Source organism: Lampris incognitus, chromosome 11 (assembly GCF_029633865.1).
Source record: "Lampris incognitus isolate fLamInc1 chromosome 11, fLamInc1.hap2, whole genome shotgun sequence".
NCBI lineage: Eukaryota > Metazoa > Chordata > Actinopteri > Lampriformes > Lampridae > Lampris > Lampris incognitus.
The window spans coordinates 11,965,935-11,990,681 of record NC_079221.1 but is presented as its reverse complement, the minus strand read 5'-3'; the positions used below and the strand labels follow the sequence as shown (position 1 = coordinate 11,990,681).

The window sequence follows — 24,747 nt, the reverse complement described above, 5'->3', positions numbered from 1 at the left end:
ATTGGGCTATACAAATAAAATTGAATTGACTTGACCTTCTGCGAACACTGAAAGACAAGATCAGTGCAGGAAGAAAGGGGTCAAAGCCAGTAGGAGTCCTGGGCGTCAGATGAGGGTTTAGATGCTGTGTAAACTTTACCCATCAAGCAGGAAGGTTATTTCTGCTCTTCAACCAGTGGAAAGTTTGGGGAAGCGGGAACAGACCGTTTTTGATTACCTAAATAAGTACATACACAATTCTTCTGAAACTCGCCTGAAGCAATTTCTGCACTTCTGTACAGGTACTTTTTTAAAGTGCTGTATATTCAGCTCCATTGTCTTAAGTTTTAAGTGTCCTTCCCTGGAAGGGACTTTTACTTTATCCTCTGAGCCAAAGCGTTTCGAAGGTTTCAGCAGGACATTGCAACCATGGAAAAGAGGTATCAGGGCAACTGGAATTCATCAATGTTGGTTGACTGTTGTTGGACACCGACACGAGAGGCACCAGATGTGGAGTACAAATGAAAATTAGCTGCAAAACATTTTAAACTCAGTTAAACTAAGACAATGTGTCAGCATCATTATGCAATTAAAAATGTTATTTAAGGTTTCTCCAAATTCCTACGTGATACAGCAAATCTGAAATTGTTTTTGTGTTCAGCTTGATGTTGTCTATCATAATCTAATTTCTTTTTCAGGAAGCAAAAAGATTGAAAAAAGTTGTTGTCCAGTGATACCATTCAAGCCAATTATGCTGCTATACTAGTTGGGCTATTAATGTTCTAACTTTTGTCAAAGATTTCATTGTGTTGAATGTCATTTCTTATTGTTTTAATATATACAAATCTATTTTGAATTGTGACAAAGTTGTTCAGAATTAAGATAAAGCTCAATGGCCGAGTTTTTTCTTGACTGAAAAAAAAAAGATTACGCAGCCAAGATTTAGGACAGGTTTAGAGGCAACAAATTAGTTATGGCAACAGCATTATAGTACTTTATTCAACTGTGTCCAAAGTGGTCTGTATAAGGTGAGCAATACTGAGAGTGATGATTTAATGGTGATCGTGCCACGCGAGGAGTACCAAGCTATAAACAAGCTGTCTGTTAACAAGGCCAGTGGTTTAGATCATGTTACTGCTCAACACCTTAAATATGCCAGTCCGAGGATAGCTCCTCTCTTTGCTATTTGTTTTACTGGCTTTACGGTCCATGGCTTGTTACCAGACTCAATGTTGTCTGTACTGTTAGTGTCAGTCATTGAGAACAAAGCTGGTAAAGTATGCAGCCTAGATCACTACAGGCCTATAGCTCTAGCCAGCATACTGTCAAAAGTCCTAGAAAGAATACTGCTGGATAGAGTGCATGGATTTATCAACTCCACAGATAACCAGTTTGGTTTTAATGCTAAACATGGCACTGACTTATTTATATATATGCCTTAAAGGAAATTATGAACAAATATAGAGACCAAAACTCATCAGTATTTTCTTGATGCTTCTAAAGCTTTTGATCGTGTTAATCATAGAAAGTTGTTTGTTAAATTGAGTCAGAGGGGTGCCTAAATACATTGTGAGAATCCTGGCTTATTGGTATGCCCACCAGACTATGCAAGCAAAATGAGGTAATAGTGTTTCAGCCCCATTTGGGGTTAGCAATGGTGTCAAGACAAGGGGGAATTCTGTCTCCAGTTCTCTACAATTTATATACTGATGATTTGTCCAAGCAGTTGAAAGCCTGTAACACTGGGTGCATGATGGGTAATACCTTGGTGAAGCATATTATGTATGCAGATGACCTCGTCGTCCTTAGTCCCTGTAGCGTTGGTCTCCAGCAGCTCCTTGATATATGTTCTGTGTATGGTGTGCAGCATGATATCAAATACAATGCTAGTAAGAGTGTTGTCATGATCTGCAGAACCAAAGAGGTCAATCATCTAAAATTTCCCGATTTCAAATTTTTCTGATAATAATCTTGCGGTATGTAATAAGGGGAAATATCTTGGACATTATATTACTGAACAATTGACAGATGATGATGATATTTATAGGCAATGCCACATGATTTATGCACAAGCAAACACGCTTTCACGCAAGTTTGGTATGTGTTCAGTTAGTGTGAAGATGTCTCTGTTCAGAGCATATTGTACAACACTCTATACTGCAGACCTGTGGTCAAACTATATATTGTACACCACTTTATACTGCATACCTGTGGTCAAAGTACATATTGTACACCACTTTATACTGCACACCTGTGGTCAAAGTACGTATTGTACACCACTTTATACTGCACACAGGTCTGTGGTCAAAGTACATATTGTACACCACTTCATTCTGCATACCTGTGGTCAAAGTACATATTGTACACCACTTCATTCTGCATACCTGTGGTCTAAGTACATATTGTACACCACTTTATCCTGCACACCTGTGGTCAAACTACATATTGTACACCACTTTATACTGCTCACCTGTGGTCAAACTACATATTGTACACCACTTTATACTGTACACCTGTGGTCAAACTATAAAAAAGCAAGCTTACAGAGGCTTCAAGTAGCTTATAATGATGCTATGAGAATACTACTAAAAAGACCTAGATGGAGTAGTGCAAGGTAAATGTTTGTGGCTGCAGGACTCAATACCTTTCAGGCTGTTCTAAGAAATCTCATGTATAATTTTATTTACCGGCTCAATGACTCTGATAATGTAATCATCAAGGGTTTAACCAATGTAAGATTCAGTGCCACACGCTGCCAATCCCGGCAGTGGGACCACTGGTATAGCTGCCTTCTTATAAGACGCTGATTTGTTCCATTTATGTTATTTTATTGTGTTTACTCTGTGTATTGTCTAGGGTTTGTCTTTTACCTATTTGTCTTTGTCTGTTATGGCCTGTGAGTCTGCAGTAAAGTTTTGAATTGAAATTGAATTGTAACTGAACAGTTTGAGATTATGCTGCTATTCTAGTTAACCTGGATTATTGTCATTTTACATTAAATACTATTGCTTTATTTTAATTTATTGTTCTCATTGTTATAAAAGTTTGTGTTTTGACTGAAAACGTTGTCCAGGTTTGAAATAAAGCACAATAATGATATTTGAGTGTTTTCCCTTTAAAAAAAAAGAAAAAGTACCGAAAAGTATTGAAACTCATGACTTGGTAACGGTATCGAAACAAAAATGTTGGTATTGTGATAACACTACAATACACTGTTGCAGAAAATGATCTGTCTACTGAATGGAAGTCAAAATGTAAACCTTGTCACCATAGTTTATCATCGATATGACAACCCACAGTCATTAAGTGTCTTGAGAGGAAGAGGAGACAGAAGAGACAGCAGAACACATCACGTGTGAAATGGGTTTCCCTGCTGTGAAGTGTTGATTTGAATATGTTTTTACTGCGGAGCGCTGTGTTAATGTGTGCATTTGTTATTTCACTGATGAGGTGCGTTTGTGTTTGGATTCACTGAGCAGGTTTGTGTGTAGTTTCATTACAAGTTGGATGCTGCCCCCACAGAGTTTACTGTGCCCCACCAGGCTTTCTGTGCCAGAGACGCCACTGGGCGAGACTAAATACACTAACAGAAAAGAAAAACCCTTATCAGTGGATGAAGTATTGAAAATGGAAAAATATAAATTAGAGTTGGATCAGATGTTAACAGATCTTGTGAAGTGGGCCTTTGTCCGATCTAGGGATAAATGGATCGAAGAGGGTGAAAGAAATACTAGTTTAGTTTGTTTTTTGCACTCGAGAAAAGGAACACTAAAAGAAATTCCTTATCCTCTCTAACGATTAAGGACATTACAAGCACTAACCCAAAAGAAATACCAGATTTTGTATCCTCATTTTATGAAAACCTATGTAAATCAAAATTCAACACAGAGAAATGTGAAGAATTTGTGGAGCGTATCCAGAGTGTTGTACCTATCAGTGATGAATTCAGATCTATATGTAATGCAGATCTCACAATTCAAGAAACAGATGAAGCACTATATTCAATGAAAAAGGTGAAGCACCGGGAGTAGATGGTTGATCCATAGAATTTTATCTACACTTCTAGGATGTTTTACTTGAACCCTTATTCTTCCCGTTCAAAGATTGTATTGATAATGGAGAGATGTCTGTCACAATGAAGCAGAGTGTCATAACATTATAAAACCAGAAAAAGATATCTTACTTAATGAAAACTGGCATCCTATATCACTTTTAACAATTGAATATAAATTGTCTGTTTTCAATAAAAACTCCATAAAACAAGTTTGCGATTTATGAAACGTATATCTCTTTGAAATGGCTGCTTAACCTATTCAAGATAATTTAAAGAAATTTCACTGTAACCTGTACAATGACAAAAAAAGAAAAAGAAAGGGGGCAGCACAGTGGCCCAGTGGTTAGCACTGCTGCCTCACAGCAAGAAGGTCCTGGGTTTGAACCCCAGGCTGTCCCAGGTCCTTTCTGTGTGGAGTTTGCATGTTCTCCCCGTGTCTGTGTGGGTTTCCTCCGGGTGCTCCGGTTTCCTCCCACCATTAAAAAGACATGCATGTTAGGGTTAATACTCCTGCCTGTGCCCCTGAGCAAGGCAATGGAAAGAAGAACTGGAGTTGGTCCCTGGGTGCTGCAGCTGCCCACTGCTCCTATACAATAGGATGGCTTACATGCAGAAAACACATTCATTGTAACCAAACAACTGTACAATGACAGAATAAAGTGTCTTCTTTCTTCTATAAGGTGATGCTGAGAGGGCAGTAAAAATGGTCAGCAACGTTCATTTATGCACAAATTCACTCTCCTCATGATTTATAGATAAGGCCAAGATTGTGAAATGGGTGGTGGGGGTTTGTCATTTTTAAAAAGTGGGTCCCCAGGAAAACAGTTTGGGAGCCACTGGTGTAGAACCCTTGGGTCTTCTGGCAGTGGCCTTTTGATTATTCCTGCAGTCAGAGGAATGCTGGGGTGAGGCTTCCTGTCATCACTGTGATCTCTGGAACCTTCCTGAAGACCTGCAGGCAGCAGAGAATGATGAAAATTTTCAAAGCAAGCTCAACATCTACCTTTATAGTTTGGCTGTTGATAAAATTTTATTTTGTTTATTTTAGTCTGTTCCATCTCTTGGGCTATATATATATATATATATATATATATATATATATATATATAGCAGAACAAGCTTGTTTCATGCATGACACACGAAACAATCTTGTTCTGCCATGTATTAAAGTTTGGTGCTGGAATGGAGGCTCCAACCGATTGTGAGCCTTAGAGACAGGGTGAGGAGCGTCGACATCTGGAGGGAGCTCAGAGTAGAGCTGCTGCTCCTTTGTGTTGAAAGGAGCCAGTTGAGGTGGTTCAGGCATCTGATTAGGATGTCTCCTGGGTGCCTCCCTTTGGATGTTTTCCAGGCACTGCGAACTGGGAGGAGACCCTGGGGTAGACCCAGAACTCGCTGGAGGGACTACATGTCCAATCTGGCCTGGGAACATCTTGGGATCCCCCAGGAGCTGGAGGGGGTTGCTGGGGAGAGGTACATCTGGAGTGCGCTACTTAGCTTGCTGCCACTGTGACCCGACCCCAGAGAAGCGGCTGATGATGAGATGATATATATAGATACACACACACCCCTGTACCCCTCTTCTCTTAGTATTTTATTTTATCTTACACTCTTAACTTTTTCCCCCGCTTCCGGTGGGGGAAGATCGCTGCGCAAACTAACGTTTGCAGCAGCCTCACCCAGTACTGAGGTGGGAAGATGGTGGCGCGAATTCAAGTTTGTGGTGGTGGCCTCACCCAGTACTGTCCATATCTGCATCTAAGTTTGTCTTTGTTTGATGGCTGGGAGAGCTGGCGCTGGATCGGCTGGGAGAGCTTGGTCTGCTGCGTCCTGTGGGCCCAGGGACCATCGCCCTGCCAGAAGCTGTGCCCAAAGAGGCAACACCAAGGGTGATTTGACAGGACGCGGAAGCGGGGCAGGCTAAGCTAACTGCTAGCCCATGCAGACCGGCAGTTCTGATGTGGGGTGGTGTGTCAAAGGTGTCTGGTTGGGAGAGCTACTGTTGTATCAGCTGGGAGAGCTTGGTCTGCTGCATGCTGTGGGCCCAAGGACCACGGCCCTGATCAGAGCTGCGCCCGGTCAGGAAACACTGAGGGCGGTCTGACAGGACGTGGAAGCGGGGCAGGCTAAGCTAACTGCTAGCCCATGCAGACCGGCAGTTCCAACAGTCATCCTGGCTGGCGTTTGTTCTCCTGGACAGTGATTTTTTGTTGTTTAGTTTAGATATATGTGTTAGTTTTGATATATGTGTTCTTGTAGTTTTTGGATATGTTTTTGTCTTTGTGTTGCACTGCTGTGGGCTGGGGGAAACGATGTTTTTTTTTCATTTCAAGAGCGCAAGTGCATGAAATAAAATGACAAATAAAGAAAATGTAAAAAAAACGTTTAGTTTTTATCTTTTTGCTATTTTGAATTTTTATGTTTCCTATTGGTCTTAAAACTTCCCTCTGGTGTTTCCTCATTTCAAGTTGATGAGCTTTATGATAGCGTCTCCTCACTTCCTGTTTTCACTGAGTGCTTATTATAACAATTATTATTTTTTCTTTGTGCAGAGAATTTTGTTTTATTGTGCGACACACGCTTTGTTACATTTGCTTGTATGAAAAGTGCTATATTATAAAGTCTGATGGGATTGAGTGATTGTAAACTCGGCAGCAACCTTGTTCACCATTTCAATCCGATGACTTTTCATTCACTAATAAATATTAAGCGTGGCTATGGCTATGTTAAAGTCACACTGTTTTGGGGTTAGAATCAAGTTATCAGGTTGCTCACACATGTGCATGTACCAGGACAGCCACACACACACACACACACAGAGACAAGACCAATGACTGAGTTATCACAAGTCCTTTATGTAGAAAAACCCATAGACAAGTCACACATCAGTGACAGTACCGTACTCAATGTACAATATAGCATCTGAGATATTTAACATCTTTATCACGGACAGAAATAAACAATATCTACATTCTGAGTATGATCCCTTGACAGGAAATAAGTTAGCTCTATACACTGATCTGTTTATTCACATTAGCAGACATTTCATATTGTAACATACGTACAGACTCGCGTAGTGTAAAACAACGAGTCCATCAAACGTTCACACACAGAATGTGCCAAGCAGCTGCTGTGGGGACACAGACACATTTCTACAGACAGACAGTGGTTAACACTGAGCTATGTAGAGGGAAGAGAGAGAGAGAGAGAGACAGGGTCTGACAGAGGAGATGACGTAAGAAGAAATCTGCTATTCCTCTTTTTTCACATTTGCATACAAATAAATAACTGCCTCCAGGGGAACAAACCCAGCAGACGAACCGGCGATGCGCAGCACTCTCAGAGCGACATTCATGAAAGCGAAACATCCCACGATTCCACGTCTCCACTCTTTCATTTTCTATTTACACCTGCACACAGTGAAATGGGGCTGTTACAGATGGACACCAAGCTTATCAAAAGGTGAAGCGCAACCTTGACACAAATCATCCCGAATTGGAGCCTCTTGCTTTGTTTTACCGTGAATCCAGACGGGTGCACAAACGGAGATCAGTCCTTCTGGCCCCCTCACACGTCCGTGCGGTCACATCATTCTCCTCTTTGCTATTGGTAAACTGCTAGAAGTCAAACATGAATCTAAAAAAAATGAATCCATATCATAACTTATGGTCCGTGATCAGGCTTGGACATGATACACACTGAGTCACTCTTCTGGGTCACCACACAAGGACACCATATTCAAATCTTGAACAAGCACCGTCACGTCATGGGCCACGACGAAGGAGAGTTTTCAGTTGAAATCGGAGAAGAAGTGTTTCTACCCCTGATGGCGGCATTCACTTGCATGTGCCCTCCTCAGTTGGGGTAATTTTGATGAAGTGTGATGAAGTTTGCCGGAGGTGACCGCTAGTCTGACTTACTCCATGGCTCAGGTGTGTGTGTGTGTGTGTGTGTGTGTGTGTGTGTGTGTAAGGAGGGGCTTCAGGGTTTGATGTCGGAGAAGCTTGTGTAGGTCTCACTGCAACTCGAGGAGGTGCTGAGATTACCGGAGCCACTGCCCTCTGTCATATAGACACACACACATACACACACATTAAAGAATAGTATCGGACATAATACCACTGTTACATTTCAGGATATCGATTGATAACAGACACACTTATCTAAGTGCTTATCGTTTTCTTTTGATACCTGAGCTGGTGAGAGACTGACAGGACTTGGACTCTCGAATCATGGTGAGAAGATTGGCAGCAGCCACCCAGCCCTCCTTACCGGTCCTCAGGTTGCGCACAAACCTACGACAAAATGCAGAAATACCCAGAGTAAGAGTCTGTGTAGTGGAAGGGAAACTGTATGTGGGTTGATAACACCAGCATCCATCATCATCTTCCCATCGTCAAGACACCGCCTGATCTCTACTCCAACCATGTTCTTTACAGCGAGTGGTGCAGGTCAGCGACTCTGCTGCCTCCTGCAGGACTTAGTCTGTCTTTTCATGGTAATATTACTGTAAACACAGCACTTATTCCCAATATATAGGCTTTCACAACATTGGCATATCGATATTTATTATCTATTTAATTTATTTATTATCTAGCTATCGGACCTGAGGAGCTCAGGTCAGAGAAGTCTGTAACGTCCTTTAAATCACGTCTTAAAACTCAATTTTCCTGTTTGGCTTTTTCATTATCCCCACCTTTAATTTCTCTCGTTTCCTTTTTATTTTATTTATTGATCTATTCAATCAAATTGATTTTTTTTTGGACTGTTAAGTATTTTTTAACTTTGTTCTAATTGTTCTGTGAATAAAACTTACCATCATTATCATTATTACATAAAAAGGTAAAGATCAAGTTAACTTTAAGTTTAACGAAAGTCTTGCCGAGATTTTGGCTGGGGGGGGGGGGGTGCAGGAGCTATGTGCGGGTTCCGTCAAAGACGCCGCAGGGGTAAGTGAGCCGGTGCACTCATTAAACTGCGACAGCGGGGATTCCGAACCGCACTTCCGTCAATCCACCCCGCGAATGTCCGCTCTCTGGCCAACAAGATGGACGAACTCCTTCTCATAAATGGACAAAACTCAGACTTTTCCCAGATCTGTCGCCCCGTGTCTCGTCAAAACCTGGCTTAGTGAACATATAACAGACAGTACACGCCATCTGCCGAGTTCCAACTCCTCCGGGCGGACCGCGAAACGGCGCTATCGGGGGAAAAAACGGGGTGGCGGCATATGCTTCTACATAAACAAAGGTTGGTGTACGGATGTCACAGTGTTGAAGTTCACTGCAGGAATTTTCATCTTTTATTCTGGTCGGTGTCTATATCCCACCCCAGGCCCATGTTAAAGAGGCGCTTGTAACACATGGCTGATCAAATTACAAACATGGAGCGCAAATATCCAGACTCCCTTCTCATTATCCTTGGGGATTTTAACAGCTCAAACCTCAGTCAGGAACTGCCAAAATACAGACAGCATGTTAAATGTCCCACCAGGGACAAAAACACTCTGGACTATTGCTACATAATATTAAAGGACGCCTATCGCTCTGTCCCCCGTGCAGCCCTGGGCCTCTCTGATCACTGTCTGATTCATCTTATCCCAACCTATAGGCAGAAACTAAAATCTGCAAAGCCTGTGGTTAAAACTGTGAGGAAATGGACCAATGAGTCAAAACTGGAGCTCCAGGCCTTTAAGACCTGGACGAACTTACTGACACTGTGACATGTTACATCAGCTTTACTGAGGACAGATGTGTGCCCACCAAAACTTTCTGTACCTTCAACAACAATAAGCCCTGGCTCACAGCAAAACTCAGGCAGCTTCGTCAGGTCAAAGAGGAAGCCTACAGGAGTGGAGATAGGATCCGGTACAACAAAGCCAGAAATACACTCACAGTGGCAAAAAGGTGCTACTCTGAAAAGTTGAAAAACAGGTTTTCTGCCAACGACCCAGCATCAGTCTGGAGAGGTCTGAAAGACATTACCAACTACAGGGGGCCACCCCCCCCCCCACACACTGCAGGGAACCATCAACTGGCTCACGACCTAAACGGATTTTATCACAGATTTGATAAGCGTACTTTCACACCCCTCACCCTCGCTGGCCACAACACACAACCAACTGCGCCCCCTGCCAGCCCCCCCCCCCCCCACCACCACCCACACCCAGGATCTGTGTTGAGGATGTGTGCCAGCTCTTTCAGAGACTGAAGACCAGTAAGGCACCAGGCCCGGATGGGGTATCACCCTCCTGTCTGAAAGTCTGTGCTGACCAGCTGGCCCCCATTTTCACACTGATCTTCAGCAGATCACTGGAGCTCTATTAAGTCCCCTCCTACTTCAAGAGCTCCACTATCATCCTGGTCCCCAAGAAAGCCCATATCACAGGATTAAATGGCTACGGGCCCATTGCCCTAACATCTGTGGTCATGAAACCCTTCGAGAGACTGGTGTTGGCCCACCTGAAGGAAATCACAGACCCCCACTGCTCGACCCCCTGTCAGTTTCCCTACTGAGCAAACAGGTCAGTGGAGGATCCAGTCAACATGGGATTGCACTACATCCTCCAAAACCTCGACTCCCCAGCGACACACGCAAGGGTCCTGTCTGTGAACTTCAGCTCAGCGTTCAACACATCATCCCAGATATCCTCCACTTCAACTCACCCAGCTCACTGTACCAGCCCCCATCTGGGATGGTGACGAGTCTGCATATAGACGGGAGGTTGAACAGCTGGTCCTCTGGTGCAGCCATTACAACCTGGAGCTTAACATGCTCAGAAGTGTGGACATGATAGTGGACTTGAGGAGGAGCTTCCCAACACTGCTCCCCTCACCATACTCAACAACACAGTGTCTGCAGTGAAAACCTACAGATTTCTAGGTTCCACAATCTCCCAGGACCTAAGGTGGGCATCCAACACAGACACAATCATCAAAAAGGCCCAGCAGAGGATGTATTTCTCTGACAGCTCAGGAAGTTCAACCTGCCTCAGGAACTGCTGATTCAGTTCAACGCTGCAAAAATCCCGTCTTTCCTCTGCACATCCTTCACTGTCTGGTTTGGATCGGCCACCAAACAGGACAGGGACAGACTACAACGGACAGTTAAGTCTGCAGAGAAAATCATTGGTGCCAACCTGCCCTCCAGTCAGGACTTATACATCTATAGTCAGGCAATGAGCAGGCAACATCACTGCAGACCCATCACACTCTGGTCACAACCTGTTCCAACTCCTCCCCTCTGGCAGGCGCTACAGAGCACTGTACACCAAAACAACCAGATATAAAAAAAGTTTCTTTTCACGGGCTGTCATTCAAATTAATAGTTAACACTGGCAAATAAATCCAACCATTTTGTATATACTATACACTGTACATATACTGATACGCTCTGTCATGTCCATCTACCTCAGGCATGTAGGTAATTAACCTGCTAACATCTATTTCAGCATCTCTGATCTCTACACCATTGCACTTTATTGCCTCTTATTTCGACTGTATATAGTCAATCCTTGTGTATATATATGAAGCTTGTTGTGTTGTTATTCTATGTTAAGTACACTGTAAGAGCCATGAACCCGGAGTAAATTCCATGTGTGTGCAAACTTACATGGCCATTCTTTCATTCATTCATTATCCAAACCACTTATCCTTACTCAGGGTCGCGGGGATGCTGGAGCCTATCCCAGCAGTCATTGGGTGTCAGGTGGGGAGACACCCTGGACAGGCCACCAGACCATCACAGGGCTGACACACTCACACATTCACACCTAGGGACAATTTTAGTACGGCCGATTCCCCTGACCTACATGACTTTGGACTGTGGGAGGAAACCGGAGCACCCGGAGGAAACCCACGCAGACACGGGGAGAACATGCATACTGCACACAGAGGACGACCCTCAAGGTTGGACTACCATGGGGCTCAAACCCAGGACATTCTTACTGTGAGGCGTCTGTGCTAACCACTGCGCCACCGTGCTGCCCATGGCCAATACATGGCCAATAAATCTGGTTCTGAAGTTACTGTTAAAAGAGCATAAACCTGGTGTGATAAAGTAAAGAATTTTATTTTGCACAAATGGCATGATGCATTTTGCAAACTAAACTCTAAAGGCAGAAATGTTGGGCCTACAGTTGGCAGAACCTTTTCCGCCCGGTCCAGACAGTAATTTTCCATTCTGTTCTCATGAATTGTCTTTGACGCTACCGGTTTTTTGATCGCACAAAGAAGAAAAATAGAACTGGTTAGAAATGGACATGTCACATTTGGATGCAGCTAAACGGCTACAGCACCAGTGCAGACCGGTACAGATCCATGTAAATCAGTTCAGACAAGTGTGAGCAGTACAGATCAATGTAGAGCAATATAGACCAGTAGAGACTAGACCATTATGGACCAGTATAGACCTTTATGGCCCCATGTGGACCAGTGTAGACCAGTACAGACAAGTGTAGGACAAGAAAGACTAACGTAGACCAGTGTGGAGTCGTGTAAACCAGTACAGACCAAAGTAGATCTGAGTTTAAGGCTCTAGCCTCACCATTGTCCATCATCTCCTTCCTTGCCCAGCTGCACCGTGTCTCCACTCTTGACCGACAGCTCTTGGGCACCGCCCCTCTCATAGTCGGACACCACCGTGTATTTCCCAGCACACTGTTCACAGTCCAGGCGGGCAGACGGCACATGTAAGGGCGAAACGTTCAGTAGATTAGATTGGCTTAAATTCCACCAACTCATTTGTCCATTGCATTGGAAATTTGCCTTTGACCAAACAGACAGCAAGAAATGAATGAAAATGAAGTACAAAACAAAATCGACAAGAACTGTACCCTGGAGTGCAGCTGTAATTGTGTGAATATTGTTAATTAAAGTTATATAATCTATGTTTCATACTGAATATAAATGTACTGTATTTTATGAAACATCATCAGAAATCAATTTAAGTGTATAGATAAGACACAATAGGTACAGGTGAAAACTTCTGATTTACACGGTAAGCAGGCTTGGGGAGTAACGGATTACAGCAAGGAGTGTTATGTAATCAGCATACAGAAAAGACAGAATCAGATTACGATACAATTTCTAAAAATGGGGAATATTTTTTAGGATTACATTTTAAAAATAATATAAAATAAATGTTTTTTATATTGCCACCCATCCCTTAAAACACAGATTCGTTCTGTATTTTAGAAGGAAATGATGCCTTCCTTGCTTAACCGATATGGAGTGTGATTTGTTCCGTATTATCTGGGCAGTCTCGTCTCCGGTCACCTGAAAATTGTGGTGATTTACCAGAGTGGTTTCCCCGGGGTACCAGGGGCACATGGCCGAAGTCCTAAAATTGTACATTTATTACTGAATCAAATAATATAATTTGGTTAAGAAATAAAAAAGAGTACGTTTTACAACTGCAAATTATGTTCACTGAATTTATTTTGCGTTTGCCAATAAAGCACTTGACTGAAACATTGGCCAGGCTACATGTCTATTTTCTAGAGACATATTACTCTGACTAGGTCTGCTTATTGTAGGCAGTCGTCTAGCCTACTTTATATTTCTGTTTACATGAACCTTTAGAGCCTGGCACATTCTGAACTAACACCACACTGTGTGTGCATCCACAGAGTCTGGGAAATGGTTATTTATTTAAAACAAAAACAAAAAAAGCAGCCTTTTCTACTGAAGTGGGGGTCATGGGGTCTGGGTAGGCAGTTGTGGGAGCAGACATGGATAAGATAGGGTTAAGCGTCCCTTATTTTTCTGAGCTAAAGGAGATAACCCTACTGATGGGCTTCCCAAATTTGTCTCTCTGGCACCTTCTTTTACTCTGGCCTGCATGTAGGGTGACCAGATGCCAACAACCCAAGATGTGGGACAAACAGAGTGTTTGTGTGAGACAGTGTGGGAGACATATAGACATAGCCTATACATTAATTTGGAATCCATAGGCCTACTGCCTGGATTTCTTTCATGATTTTCTTTTTGACAGCTCCATGGGTGGACACCTGATTTGTTGATGAAAAAACACTGTGGATACTATTAACTCACAGCCTACAAGAGAGGGTGTGTGCGGTTGCCTTTAATCGATGTATTAAAATAAAGCAACAGTGTTTGCCTTTTTGCTCCATGTCTTGATGATTAAAAGCTTGGTGTCTCCGTTGTCCTTCCCAAGGTTACATTGTTTTGTTGACTTACAAAATGCAAGTAAGAAGTCAAGTTATTGCTAGCTTTTCTTTTGTATTTTTTTTTCATATTTGGCATGGAGGTAATCCACAAAATAACTGAAAGTAACCAGATTATATTACTTTAATCTTGTGATACTTAAAGTTACTGAATACATTTTTCAACAGGTAATTTGTAACTGTAACAGAATACATTTATATAGTAACTCTCCTAAACCTGACGGCAAGAGAGAGGAGGACAAATCACCGTTTTATCAGTGGTGTATAAATCACATTTGGAGTGGATGTCCACCTCTTCCTTTCCCTTTTAACAGTTAACATATTGATTCATATATCTGTTTCATGGTGATTTTAATTGACAATTTTCTTTTGCCATAGCCGTATATATATATATATATATATATATATGCATGTTTTTCAAGTCCAAGAACACAGTGATTTGCATATACTGTATGTGAGAGAGAGAGAGAGAGAGAGAGAGAAGAAAATAAGAATTAGAGTCATTATTTCTGTAGCATTTGTTTTTTTTTTCTCTGCGCACAAAGTGCTCCAATGTCTGCTAGTTGTCTCTTGATTTCGCCATCATTTTTGACAATCAAATCAAACATGTTGTCCAGTCATGTTTTCTCTGGCTCAAGCTAATCTCCAAAATCAGGCTATTTTTATCATTTGCCGATCTGCAAAAAAGTTGTACATGCTTTTATCTATTCTCAGCTTGACTATTGTAATGCACTTTATTCTGGTATCAGCAAGGGCTCCCTCCACCGTCTGCAAAGAGAGAGAGAGAGACTCACGAGCTTCTTTCTGCCCTCATCCTCTGGATCAGAGTTGAGAGGGTCCTCAGCACTGGAGTAACCATCGTTCTCCTCCGAGGCGTCCAGAGACAAGGTGGCCTTGGTCCAGCCTAGCAAGAGAAAGACAGATGTATTTTAAGACATCGGCCTTCAGCTGTGGGTCACACTGCAATGAAGTCAAGCTTATCAAGGTATTTTATCTCATTTTAAGTCTCATATGCTTATTTCAACACAGTGCTAGTACACTGTTCTTACCCCACTGGCAGATGATAATGGTCATTTCAACAAAGTGCACTTGTTTCACGATCACAAGTCTCGTTTCAAAACATTTATTGTAGAAAAGAAAGATTATTTAAAATCTGAAATGAAAATGTCTCACAAGTTATAATCATGAAAGAGGTACACTTTCTTGAAACAAGCAATGATATCTGCCAGTGGAACAAGAACATTTTACCAGCAATATCTTGAAATGTTTATGAGACTTAAAACAGAATCAAATAACTTGGTAAATTTGTCCTATTTGCAATGCAAAGCATGCACGGACTGAGGTAAGTGTGAAAAGGTGAGAGACCGAAAGACAGACGGTGCCAACAGGAGTGAAACAATACATCCAGTGAAACCCCACCCAGACAGTTTGGTTTACATCAGCACTACCAGTCACCGGAACCACTACCAATGAGCTGTGACCCGAACCGAGGACGGCAGGCATCCAGCTCAGCAGCTTCAACTTGTCGTGCTTGTTGACGAGACTAATAAAATAATTAAGGCTAATAAAATAAAGAGGGCAGCATTTCCTCCATGTTGGTGGATGTGTCTGCAATTGTAGATAATGGGTACGCTCCTTTTGGCCTTGCTGGTGTTAAACCAAACTGTGTGACCCTTGAATATTGTGACCAATATTAAGCTGTGAAAAAAAGTGGAGAACACTCCAAGAGTGCTTGGTGGTGGAGTCCTCCCACCTTCTGATTAAGTTTTGGTGGTGGAGTCTTTCCATCTTTTGGTTAAGTTTAGGTATGGGTTAGGTTTGGCTAAGTTTAAGAATAGGTTAGGTGTGGTTAGATTTAGGTATGGATTTTGGTGTGGTTAAGTTTAGATCTGTGTTAGCTGTGGTTAAGCTTTGGAGTGGGTTAGATTTATTTCAGTTCAGTTTAGTTCAGTCGTTTATTGCCCCATGGGGGGAAATTCAGCGTAAAGCAAGTTACAATAAAAACAAGTTAAGGGGGTTAGGATTACAGTTAGGGGTCTGGTGCGATTGTGAGGGCGGCATGGCTCAGGAGGTCGAGCAGGTCATCTAGTAATTGGAAGGTTCCTGGTTTGATCCCAGAGAGCGTTCCTCCAGAGAGTGTGCTCAAGCGTCCTTGAGCAAGACACTGAACCTCTAACTGCCCCTGATGAGCAGGTTGGCACTGAGCATAGCAGCCTACGTCCATCAGTGTGCTAGTGTGTGGGGGTGAATGCGAGGCATATATTGTAAAGCGCTTTGAATGGGTCAGTAGACAAGAAAAGCGCTACATAAATGCAGTCCATTCACCATTTAAGGTTAGATATGGGTTTGCTGTGGTTAAGGTTAGGTTAATGACCTGGGAAGGTGGTTGTCCTTCAGAAACGCCATCTAGTGACAACTGTGTTGTGGTGTTTCCCATGCATTCAGGACAATCGCACGGTAGCAATTTTTCAGTGGTCACAGATTTTGCTGTAACACCGGCATCCTGTGTACTGTGTAGCAGGTAGGGAAGGGAAACTTATGTAAATGAGTGCAGGCAGCAGCTATTACAGTGAATCCCTGCTGACAGGGATGACAATGACAGAAAGTGTTGCAGAAGCTTTGGTAACACTCCTTGTTGAAGGTAGTTACCCCACAATAATACATTTTCAGTTTGGATTCAGTCATGCCAAGTCATGTTAAAGATATGTACACTCACTGGCCACTTTATTAGGTACACCTTGCTAGTACCGGGTTGGACCCCCTTTTGCCTTCAGAACTGCCTTAATCCTTCATGGCATAGATTCAACAAGGTACTGGAAACATTCCTCAGAGAGTTTGGTCCATATTGACATGATAGCATCACGCAGTTGCTGCAGATTTGTCGGCTGCACATCCATGATGCGAATCTCCCGGTCCACCACATCCCAAAGGTGCCCTATTGGCTTGAGATCTGGTGACTGTGGAGGCCATTTGAGTACAGTGAACTCATTGTCATTTTCAAGAAACCAGTCTGAGATGATTCGAGCTTTATGACATGGCGCGTCATCCTGCTGGAAGTAGCCATCAGAAGATGGGAACACTGTGGTCATAAAGGGATGGACATGGTCAGCAACAATACTCAGGTAGGCTGTGGCGTTGACACGATGCTCAATTGGTACTAAGGGGCCCAAAGTGTGCCAAGAAAATATCCCCCACACCATTACACCACCACCACCAGCCTGAACAGTTGATACAAGGCAGGATGGATCCATGCTTTCATGTTGTTGACGCCAAATTCTGACCCTACCATCCGAATGTCGCAGCAGAAATCGAGACTCATCAGACCAGGCAACGTTTTTCCAATCTTCTATTGTCCAATTTTGGTGAGCCTGTGCGAATTGTAGCCTCAGTTTCCTGTTCTTAGCTGACAGGAGTGGCACCCGGTGTGGTCTTCTGCTGCTGTAGCCCATCTGCCTCAAGGTTCGACGTGTTGTGCGTTCAGAGATGCTCTTCTGCATACCTCGGTTGTAATGAGTGGTTATTTAAGTTACTGTTGCCTTTCTATCAGCTCGAACCAGTCTGGCCATTCTCCTCTGACCTCTGGCATCAACAAGGCATTTTCGCCCACAGAACTTCCGCTCACTGGATATTTTCTCTTTTTCGGACCATTCTCTGTAAACCCTAGAGATGGTTGTCGTGAAAATCCCAGTAGATCAGCAGTTTCTGAAATACTCAGACGAGCCCATCTGGCACCAACAACCATGCCACGTTCAAAGTCACTTAAATCACCTTTCTTCCCCATTCTGATGCTCGGTTTGAACTGCAGCAGATCGTCTTGACCATGTCTACATGCCTAAATGCATTGAGTTGCTGCCATGTGATTGGCTGATTAGAAATTTGCGTTAACGAGCAGTTGGACGGGTGTGCCTAATAAAGTGGCTGGTGAGTGTATGTTACCGGACTCCACTGTTTGCCATGCTGCTGACACATCTGATACTTTATGGTTCATGTGCCAAAATTAACGGAAAATTCAATTTTTTTTCAACCTGGGCCTCGTTTTCGTTGTATTTTCCACTATTCCTACCAATTGTCATAGTATTTTACGTACCAGCTTCATTGCAGAGGCTTTTCGCTTTAACAAGTCCAGTTTATGTAAAGCTCTTATTTACAAGTGAAAACGTGGTGGAAATTTTGAATTAACTAGCTGAAATTAAAAGTTAAATTATTTGATTAAATACCAGAACTACAACTCTCAAGAGACGAGCTACCCTACTTAACTTACTCTGCATCCATGCAAAATTTGTCAAAGCTACATTGGTGAGTCTCACGTGGAAAATCTTATAATAGGTATAGTAGATATAGCATAGATTACCTGACTGACATTGCCTACCAATACGGTGATCACCGATTCGAATCCCCGCGTTACTTCCGGCCTGGTCGGGCGTCCCTACAGACACTATTAGCTGTGTCTGCGGGTGGGAAGCCAGATGTGGGTATATGTACTGGTTGCTGCACTAGCGCCTCCTCTGGTCGGTTGGGGCGCCTGCTCAGGGGGGAGGGGGAACTGGGGGGAATAGCGTGATCCTCCCACGCATTACATCCCCCTGGCGAAACTCCTCACTGTCAGGTGAAAAGAAGCGGCTGGCGACTCCACATGTATTGGAGGAGGCATGTGGTAGTCTGCAGCCCCCCCCCCCAGATCGGCAGAGGGGGTGGAGCAGCGACCGGGACGGCTTGGAAGAGTAGGGTAATTGGTCGAATACAATCGGGGAGGAAAAAAAAAAAGGGGGGGGTTAAAAAAACAAAAACAAGGTGGGGGTGTTGCCTTAATATACAAGTCTATTTTCAATTTAACATTTAAACTTGAAACTAAATTCAAATCATTTGAGGCTCTTATTCTAAGTCCACCTCCCTCAGCCACAAACAGACTCTACTCACTCCAGATTGTGACACTCTATCAACCTCCTGGCTGTTACTCACCATTTCTTGAAGAATTTGGAGAATTTGTCTCAGGTCTTGTTTCTCATTCTGATGAGTCTAATTCTTGGTCATTTCAATATTCATCTGAACAAGGCTACTTACTGATCTTCTAAGTAAAGCCTTCTGGCACTAGCTGATACTTTTGGGTTCGTTTGCTCAGTTTGCTCAAGATTCAACTCATTGCAGTGGTAACATCCTTGATTTGGTTTTATCTAAAAGGATAGCTGTTTCTGATCTGTCTTGCCAATCACATCTGCTGTGTCAGATCATTTTCTCATTAAATTTGAAGGGTCATTGGCCTGTCCTGTTAATGTCGGCACAGACGTAATTGCCATTTGCCATATTGGTCCGTCCACTATAGCTGCATTTGGCCGGCAGCTGCTTCAAGTCTTGGCTCCTTTCACTGTAGAGACAGACTGTTGAAAATGTCATTAGTGACTTAAATGTGGCCCTCCCTAGTCTCCTGATTCAGTTGCACCTCTTACTACCAGAGCTGGGCGACTACAATTTCACCACAGTACACCAATTCTTGCCTCCCCTCATTGGCTCCCTATGCATGTTGGATCAGACTTCAACGTGCTTCTGCTGACTTATAAAATCCTAAATGGGCTTGCCCGAAGATACCTGTCTGATCTCTTGAGCTCTCTGCTCTTAAAATACAGGGCTCCTGTTGTACCCAAAGTTAAAAAGAAGTCAGCTGGTGGCAGGGCCTTTTCCTATCGGGCCCTGTTCTTATGGAATAACCTGTCTGCTGCCGTCAGACAATCAGAGTCTGTTGAGCCCTTTAAATCCAAACTTAAGACTCATCTTTTTGCTTTAACCTACAATTAAGTGCCTTTAAATCGATTAGTTCATGACCTGTACTGCATGGTGGGTCGGTTTCTGTCTCAATGAATTCACCAAGCTCTCTCCTGCTAACGAGATTACAGAGTATGGTTTGATTATTGTGACTGTTCTCTTCTCCCTCTGAATGATGTCTTCTCCTTTCTCTTCCCCAGTATTTATAAATGGTGTGATGCGAGTCTCCCCTGTGTGCACGTGTAGTCTGTCCTACATGCTTATGCTGGTCGCGTGGCTCAGGTCTTAAGCCCAATTTATGCTCCAAATGTCGGCTAGCAGACATAAGAAAATGTGTCGTGTACACGACAGCCCTGGGAGACACAAAAAGTGTCTCTCATGAGAGACATCTGTCTGCTAGCCAACATTTGGAATATAAATTGGACCTTAGGCTGTTCTGGTGGCATCTGAGGCTTGGCATCCTCCTCATATTCTTCATATATCTCATAATTCTATTATGATTCTGTTATCCTTTTTCAATGTTGTATTCTGTAAACTGTATTTTATTCTATAAACACAACATCCATTCCATCCGTCTTGGGAGAGAAAGACCGCCTCTGTTGCTCTCCCTGAGGTTTCTTCCGATTTTTTCTCCTTGCTAAAGGTTTTTTTTTTTAGGGAGTTGTTGCTTATCAGATGCGAGGGTCAAGGACAGGATGTTGTATTGCGGTAAAGCCCACTGAAGCAAATTTGAAATACTGGGCTGTACAAATAAAAATTGACTTGACTATATAATAAGTGAAGTATGGTACAGTAAAATTCTATAACAATCGATAGGAATGATGAAAATTAGACCCCAAAACTGGATTTTTCCTTTGAATGGAATAGGAACCAAACATGTCCATCCGGTATAAACCGGCAGTGTGCTGGTCAGGTTTTGAAACGCACCCTGTGATTTTTAAAAATTTTTTTTATTTGAAGTGGACTTCAGTGAGGAGGGCAGACCAGGAGACAAAGACAGAGAAGGTCTAGAAGGATTTTACTAAAACCAGTGGGGCCCAAAACTAAAGACGGTGTGAACCAACGGGAGCCAGTGTACCTCTTCTCTTGGCCTGTAAGAGACTAGAGGTGCTGAACCACCTGACTGTGCCCAGGTGAGGTGGAGGAGAACCTGTGTCTGAGGAAGGGGAAGTAATGGAAACACCGCATCACACCACACCAGCCACAGTCAACAAACACCACCTGTACCAAGGCATCAGTCCAGGGTGTTTGCAGGTATCCTGACCTCACATTTAATTCATTTAATGACCCTTTTCGTGCCTTTTCAAATGAAATCCAACGTCAGATTTGCAGCGGAGATATACGCAAAGCAATATCCTTTGAAAAAAAACCAAACCCTCAAATCTAAGTTAACAGGAAAAATTACCCCTCTTATTTATTTAACTGTTTATTCACTTATAGAGGGACAATAACAATTGTAATTTTACTATCAAATATAATACGTCTCTTCAATATTTACACGTCTGTGAGGAGAACCCACCACCCCTCTCCCTAAAAACAGCCAGTGATTCATCCATCCATCCATTATCCAAACCGCTTATCCTGCTCTCAGGGTTGCGGGGATGCTGGAGCCTATCCCAGCAGTCATTGGGCGGCAGGCTGGGAGACACCCTGGACAGGCCGCCAGACCATCACAGGGCCGACATACACACATTCACACCTAGGGACAATTTAGTACAGCCGATTCACCTGACCTACATGTCTTTGTACTGTGGGAGGAAACCGGAGCACCCAGAGGAAACCCACAAAGACACGGGAGAACATGCAAACTCCACACAGAGGATGACCCCCAAGGTTTGACTACCCCGGGGCTCAAACCCAGGACCTTCTTGCTGTGAGGCAACCGCGCTAACCACCGCGCCACCCAGCCAGTGATTCAGTCACATCCAATTTCGACTCAACTATTTTTTAATTGATATCATGTGGCTTAACTATTTAAGACCTTCCGAAATCAGATTTAAGGCATTTTGATACTTAAGGCATTTTATTTGTATAATTAAATTTAAGACAAATCAAGACTTTTTAAGGACCTGCAGGCACCCTGAATCCATTTGCTGTTCATTAACTTGATGAACACGAGAATTAACTGACGTTGACCTGAACACCCGCCACAACTACGATCATCCTCCCTCAGTAAAAACGCCGCAGTTGATGTTGAAAAAGACCGCCTACCTTTAAAGCCAAATGGTGTTGGATCGCTCTTTATCTCGTGGCGTTTGGTCTTGTGATCGGGGCTTGTGGGAGAGCCTATCACCAAACAAGAAAAAAAACAGGAGAACAAAAGAAGAAGAGATGGTTTAGGAGACAGGAGAGAGACCACTTCTCCTAACATCATCAAAACATTAACCCTTACAGTGGAAATTACTGTAGCAAGAAAATGACACAGGAGTCAAATGAGGACAAGCTACGTTGACATTTGACAAATGTTTAAAACACAGAGAGATCAGAGAAAGTAGAGGAATGATGAACTAAAACCAACAGCCTACTAATTTACGACCACCTATGGTATTCATTCAAACAGCAAAATGTTGTAATGCTTTCTGAATGAATGAATTCCGAATTTTACTATGTAGCTGGGCAGAGGGGTAATAAACGACAGTTTATTTCTTTTTTGGGGGGGGGGGTGAATTTTCCAACAAATTGGCATAACTACTGTATGTCTATGAACTACATCCATTTATTTATTCCGAAGTCGGTTTCCAGTTCTATACACCCATCTCCAATGTAACAGGCTGGGTTTTTGGGGGGGGGGGTTAACATAACCGTATTATTCATTAGCCACTACTCTGATTCTTTGATTGGCTGGCAGTATTTCTAGCCCCACCCCCTCTCCTTGGCAGAATGTGTGGTTGTCCAATCAGAGGCTACCTTACTCTTGGCATGGGCAGCTTAATGCAAAATTTGGGTCGACTGCCCCCACTGTGACATCACTCCCAGGGCCAATTCTGATTGGCCTATATCAACACATTAAAAAAAGATGTTGATATTAGTATGAATATGATACTCCCCACAGACAGAAAATTCACCCCAACACATGACAAATCTTGTTTTCCTTAATACCCCCCCTTAAAATAATGCATCAACAGCATTACATTGTACTGCTTTGAATGAACCTAAAGTCTGGATTGTTGTGGTACCTGCTGAAGGTAGGAAGGTCACGGGTAATGTTAAGCTTTTATCATCAGTACATGAGGGCTCTGTGGAGGGAAACATGCAGTGTTTGACCTGCTGACCATATTTAAATACCTATTGCTTTAAACTCATGGGGTAAATGACTCTATGGCCTAAACACTGTAAATAACATTCTTCAACCACATTTAAGCTGCATAGGGGGACTTTTTCATGGTAATTTGAATTTGAATTCATGGTAATTTAATTGCTACTAGTATCAGAGCTAGTTTCCTTATGCCTCAGTGGAACAAATTGTTTAATGTAAGACCGCTTGGATCTTCCTATTGAATTACCAGTGTACAACCAGTTCAATGGTGCAAAAGTGTCCCGTAATGGAGACAAACACTCGATCAGAATTTAACAGCCTTGGAGAAAACTAAAGCAAACTACAGCGCTGCTGCTTCACCTACCATGTAGAAGATCTGAAGAGAATACGGAAGTAAAAAGAGCATGACTGGCAGCATGCCAAAACCAGAATTTTTCTTGGATCTGCATTTGATCCTTGCGGTACAATAAAAGATGAGTTGGAGATCAAAAGTGATTTGGAGCTGGCTCACTTTCTTCTGGACAGGTAGAAGGTACATTAGCACACATTACATCAGATTCTCCTATTTATCTTGAAGCCACACAATGAACAGCGTGCAGCTCCAACTACTGCCTAAACTACCCCCAGCTCCTGAAACTCGAGAAAATCCCCCTATGTAGCTTTAGATACTGACCTATAAAACTGAGCCAAATGTTTTTAACAAGTGTGCAAAATGAAAGAATGCGCTGAACACGAAACCAGGGAGGGCCTACAGATTACCTTTCTGGGTTTTCAGGCTACTGAGGCCCTGCAAAGTAAAGCGTTTTTTAGCCACAGCAGCTCTGTCTGAGGTGGGGCTGGTCACCGTCTCGTCTGGCCATGAGGAAGAGAGACGGGAGATGGAGGGAAGGAAGAGAGGGAGAAGAAGGAAAAGAAGCAATGACAGGGAGGAGAAGAAAGATTGAAGAGGAATTTGAGAGTAAAGCAACAAAGATTTAAAGAGCAAGGTTTGATAGATGAGATGGATGGAAAAGAGAATAGATAAACAGATGAGTCTTCAGACAGGGCAATCAAAGTCTATGAAAATGCAACACGTTAATAAGTTTAACTACCAATGAATGCTGAGGTCTTCAGCTAAGAAATGTGATTAAAGTAATAATTATCCATAATTTTTTCATGTTAAAAAAATGCCACAATTGACACCTTTTCCCACTGGCATTTTTAGAACAGCAGCAATTCAGTGTATTAGGGTTTTGTAATTGCTCCTCGATAGGACCATTTTCATTGATGCTGCCAGCACCTGCTGAGTATTTCAACGTAATACTACACTTCCTACACTCACCTTTTCCTGTGGGCTTTGGAGAGGAAGAGGAGTTGGCATCAGGGCTGCAGGGCTCAGCCTTCTTCTCCTCTCCCCTTTTCAAGCTCCTCTGGCCACTCTTGAATGGACTTTGGAGCCATGAGAGGAAAATTAAGATGTGAGTCTATGTTAAATGTATGGATGGAAAACCAGAATGAAAAACTACATGTCTCAAC

General features: G+C 42.9%; 1 protein-coding gene across 10 annotated transcripts in view; it reads right to left on the bottom strand.

Moving 5' to 3' along the window:
- Window positions 1-6,884: 6,884 nt before the first annotated feature.
- Window positions 6,885-24,747, bottom strand: part of mcf2lb (mcf.2 cell line derived transforming sequence-like b) — a 74,613-nt gene continuing 56,750 nt past the window's right edge. For 5 of the 10 annotated variants that reach the window (XM_056288848.1, XM_056288854.1, XM_056288850.1 and 2 more), the window contains 9 exons: window positions 24,554-24,660; window positions 23,992-24,084; window positions 23,153-23,212; window positions 22,188-22,262; window positions 21,055-21,132; window positions 15,014-15,123; window positions 12,578-12,690; window positions 8,225-8,328; window positions 6,885-8,094 (listed from right to left, as the gene is read on the bottom strand). In XM_056288848.1, the coding sequence (XP_056144823.1) occupies window positions 8,015-8,094; window positions 8,225-8,328; window positions 12,578-12,690; window positions 15,014-15,123; window positions 21,055-21,132; window positions 22,188-22,262; window positions 23,153-23,212; window positions 23,992-24,084; window positions 24,554-24,660 (820 nt within the window). In that variant the 3' untranslated portion in view covers window positions 6,885-8,014. The remainder of the gene's footprint in view (window positions 8,095-8,224; window positions 8,329-12,577; window positions 12,691-15,013; window positions 15,124-21,054; window positions 21,133-22,187; window positions 22,263-23,152; window positions 23,213-23,991; window positions 24,085-24,553; window positions 24,661-24,747) is intronic. The other 5 variants (XR_008810969.1, XM_056288851.1, XM_056288853.1 and 2 more) reach the window with 5 other exon arrangements.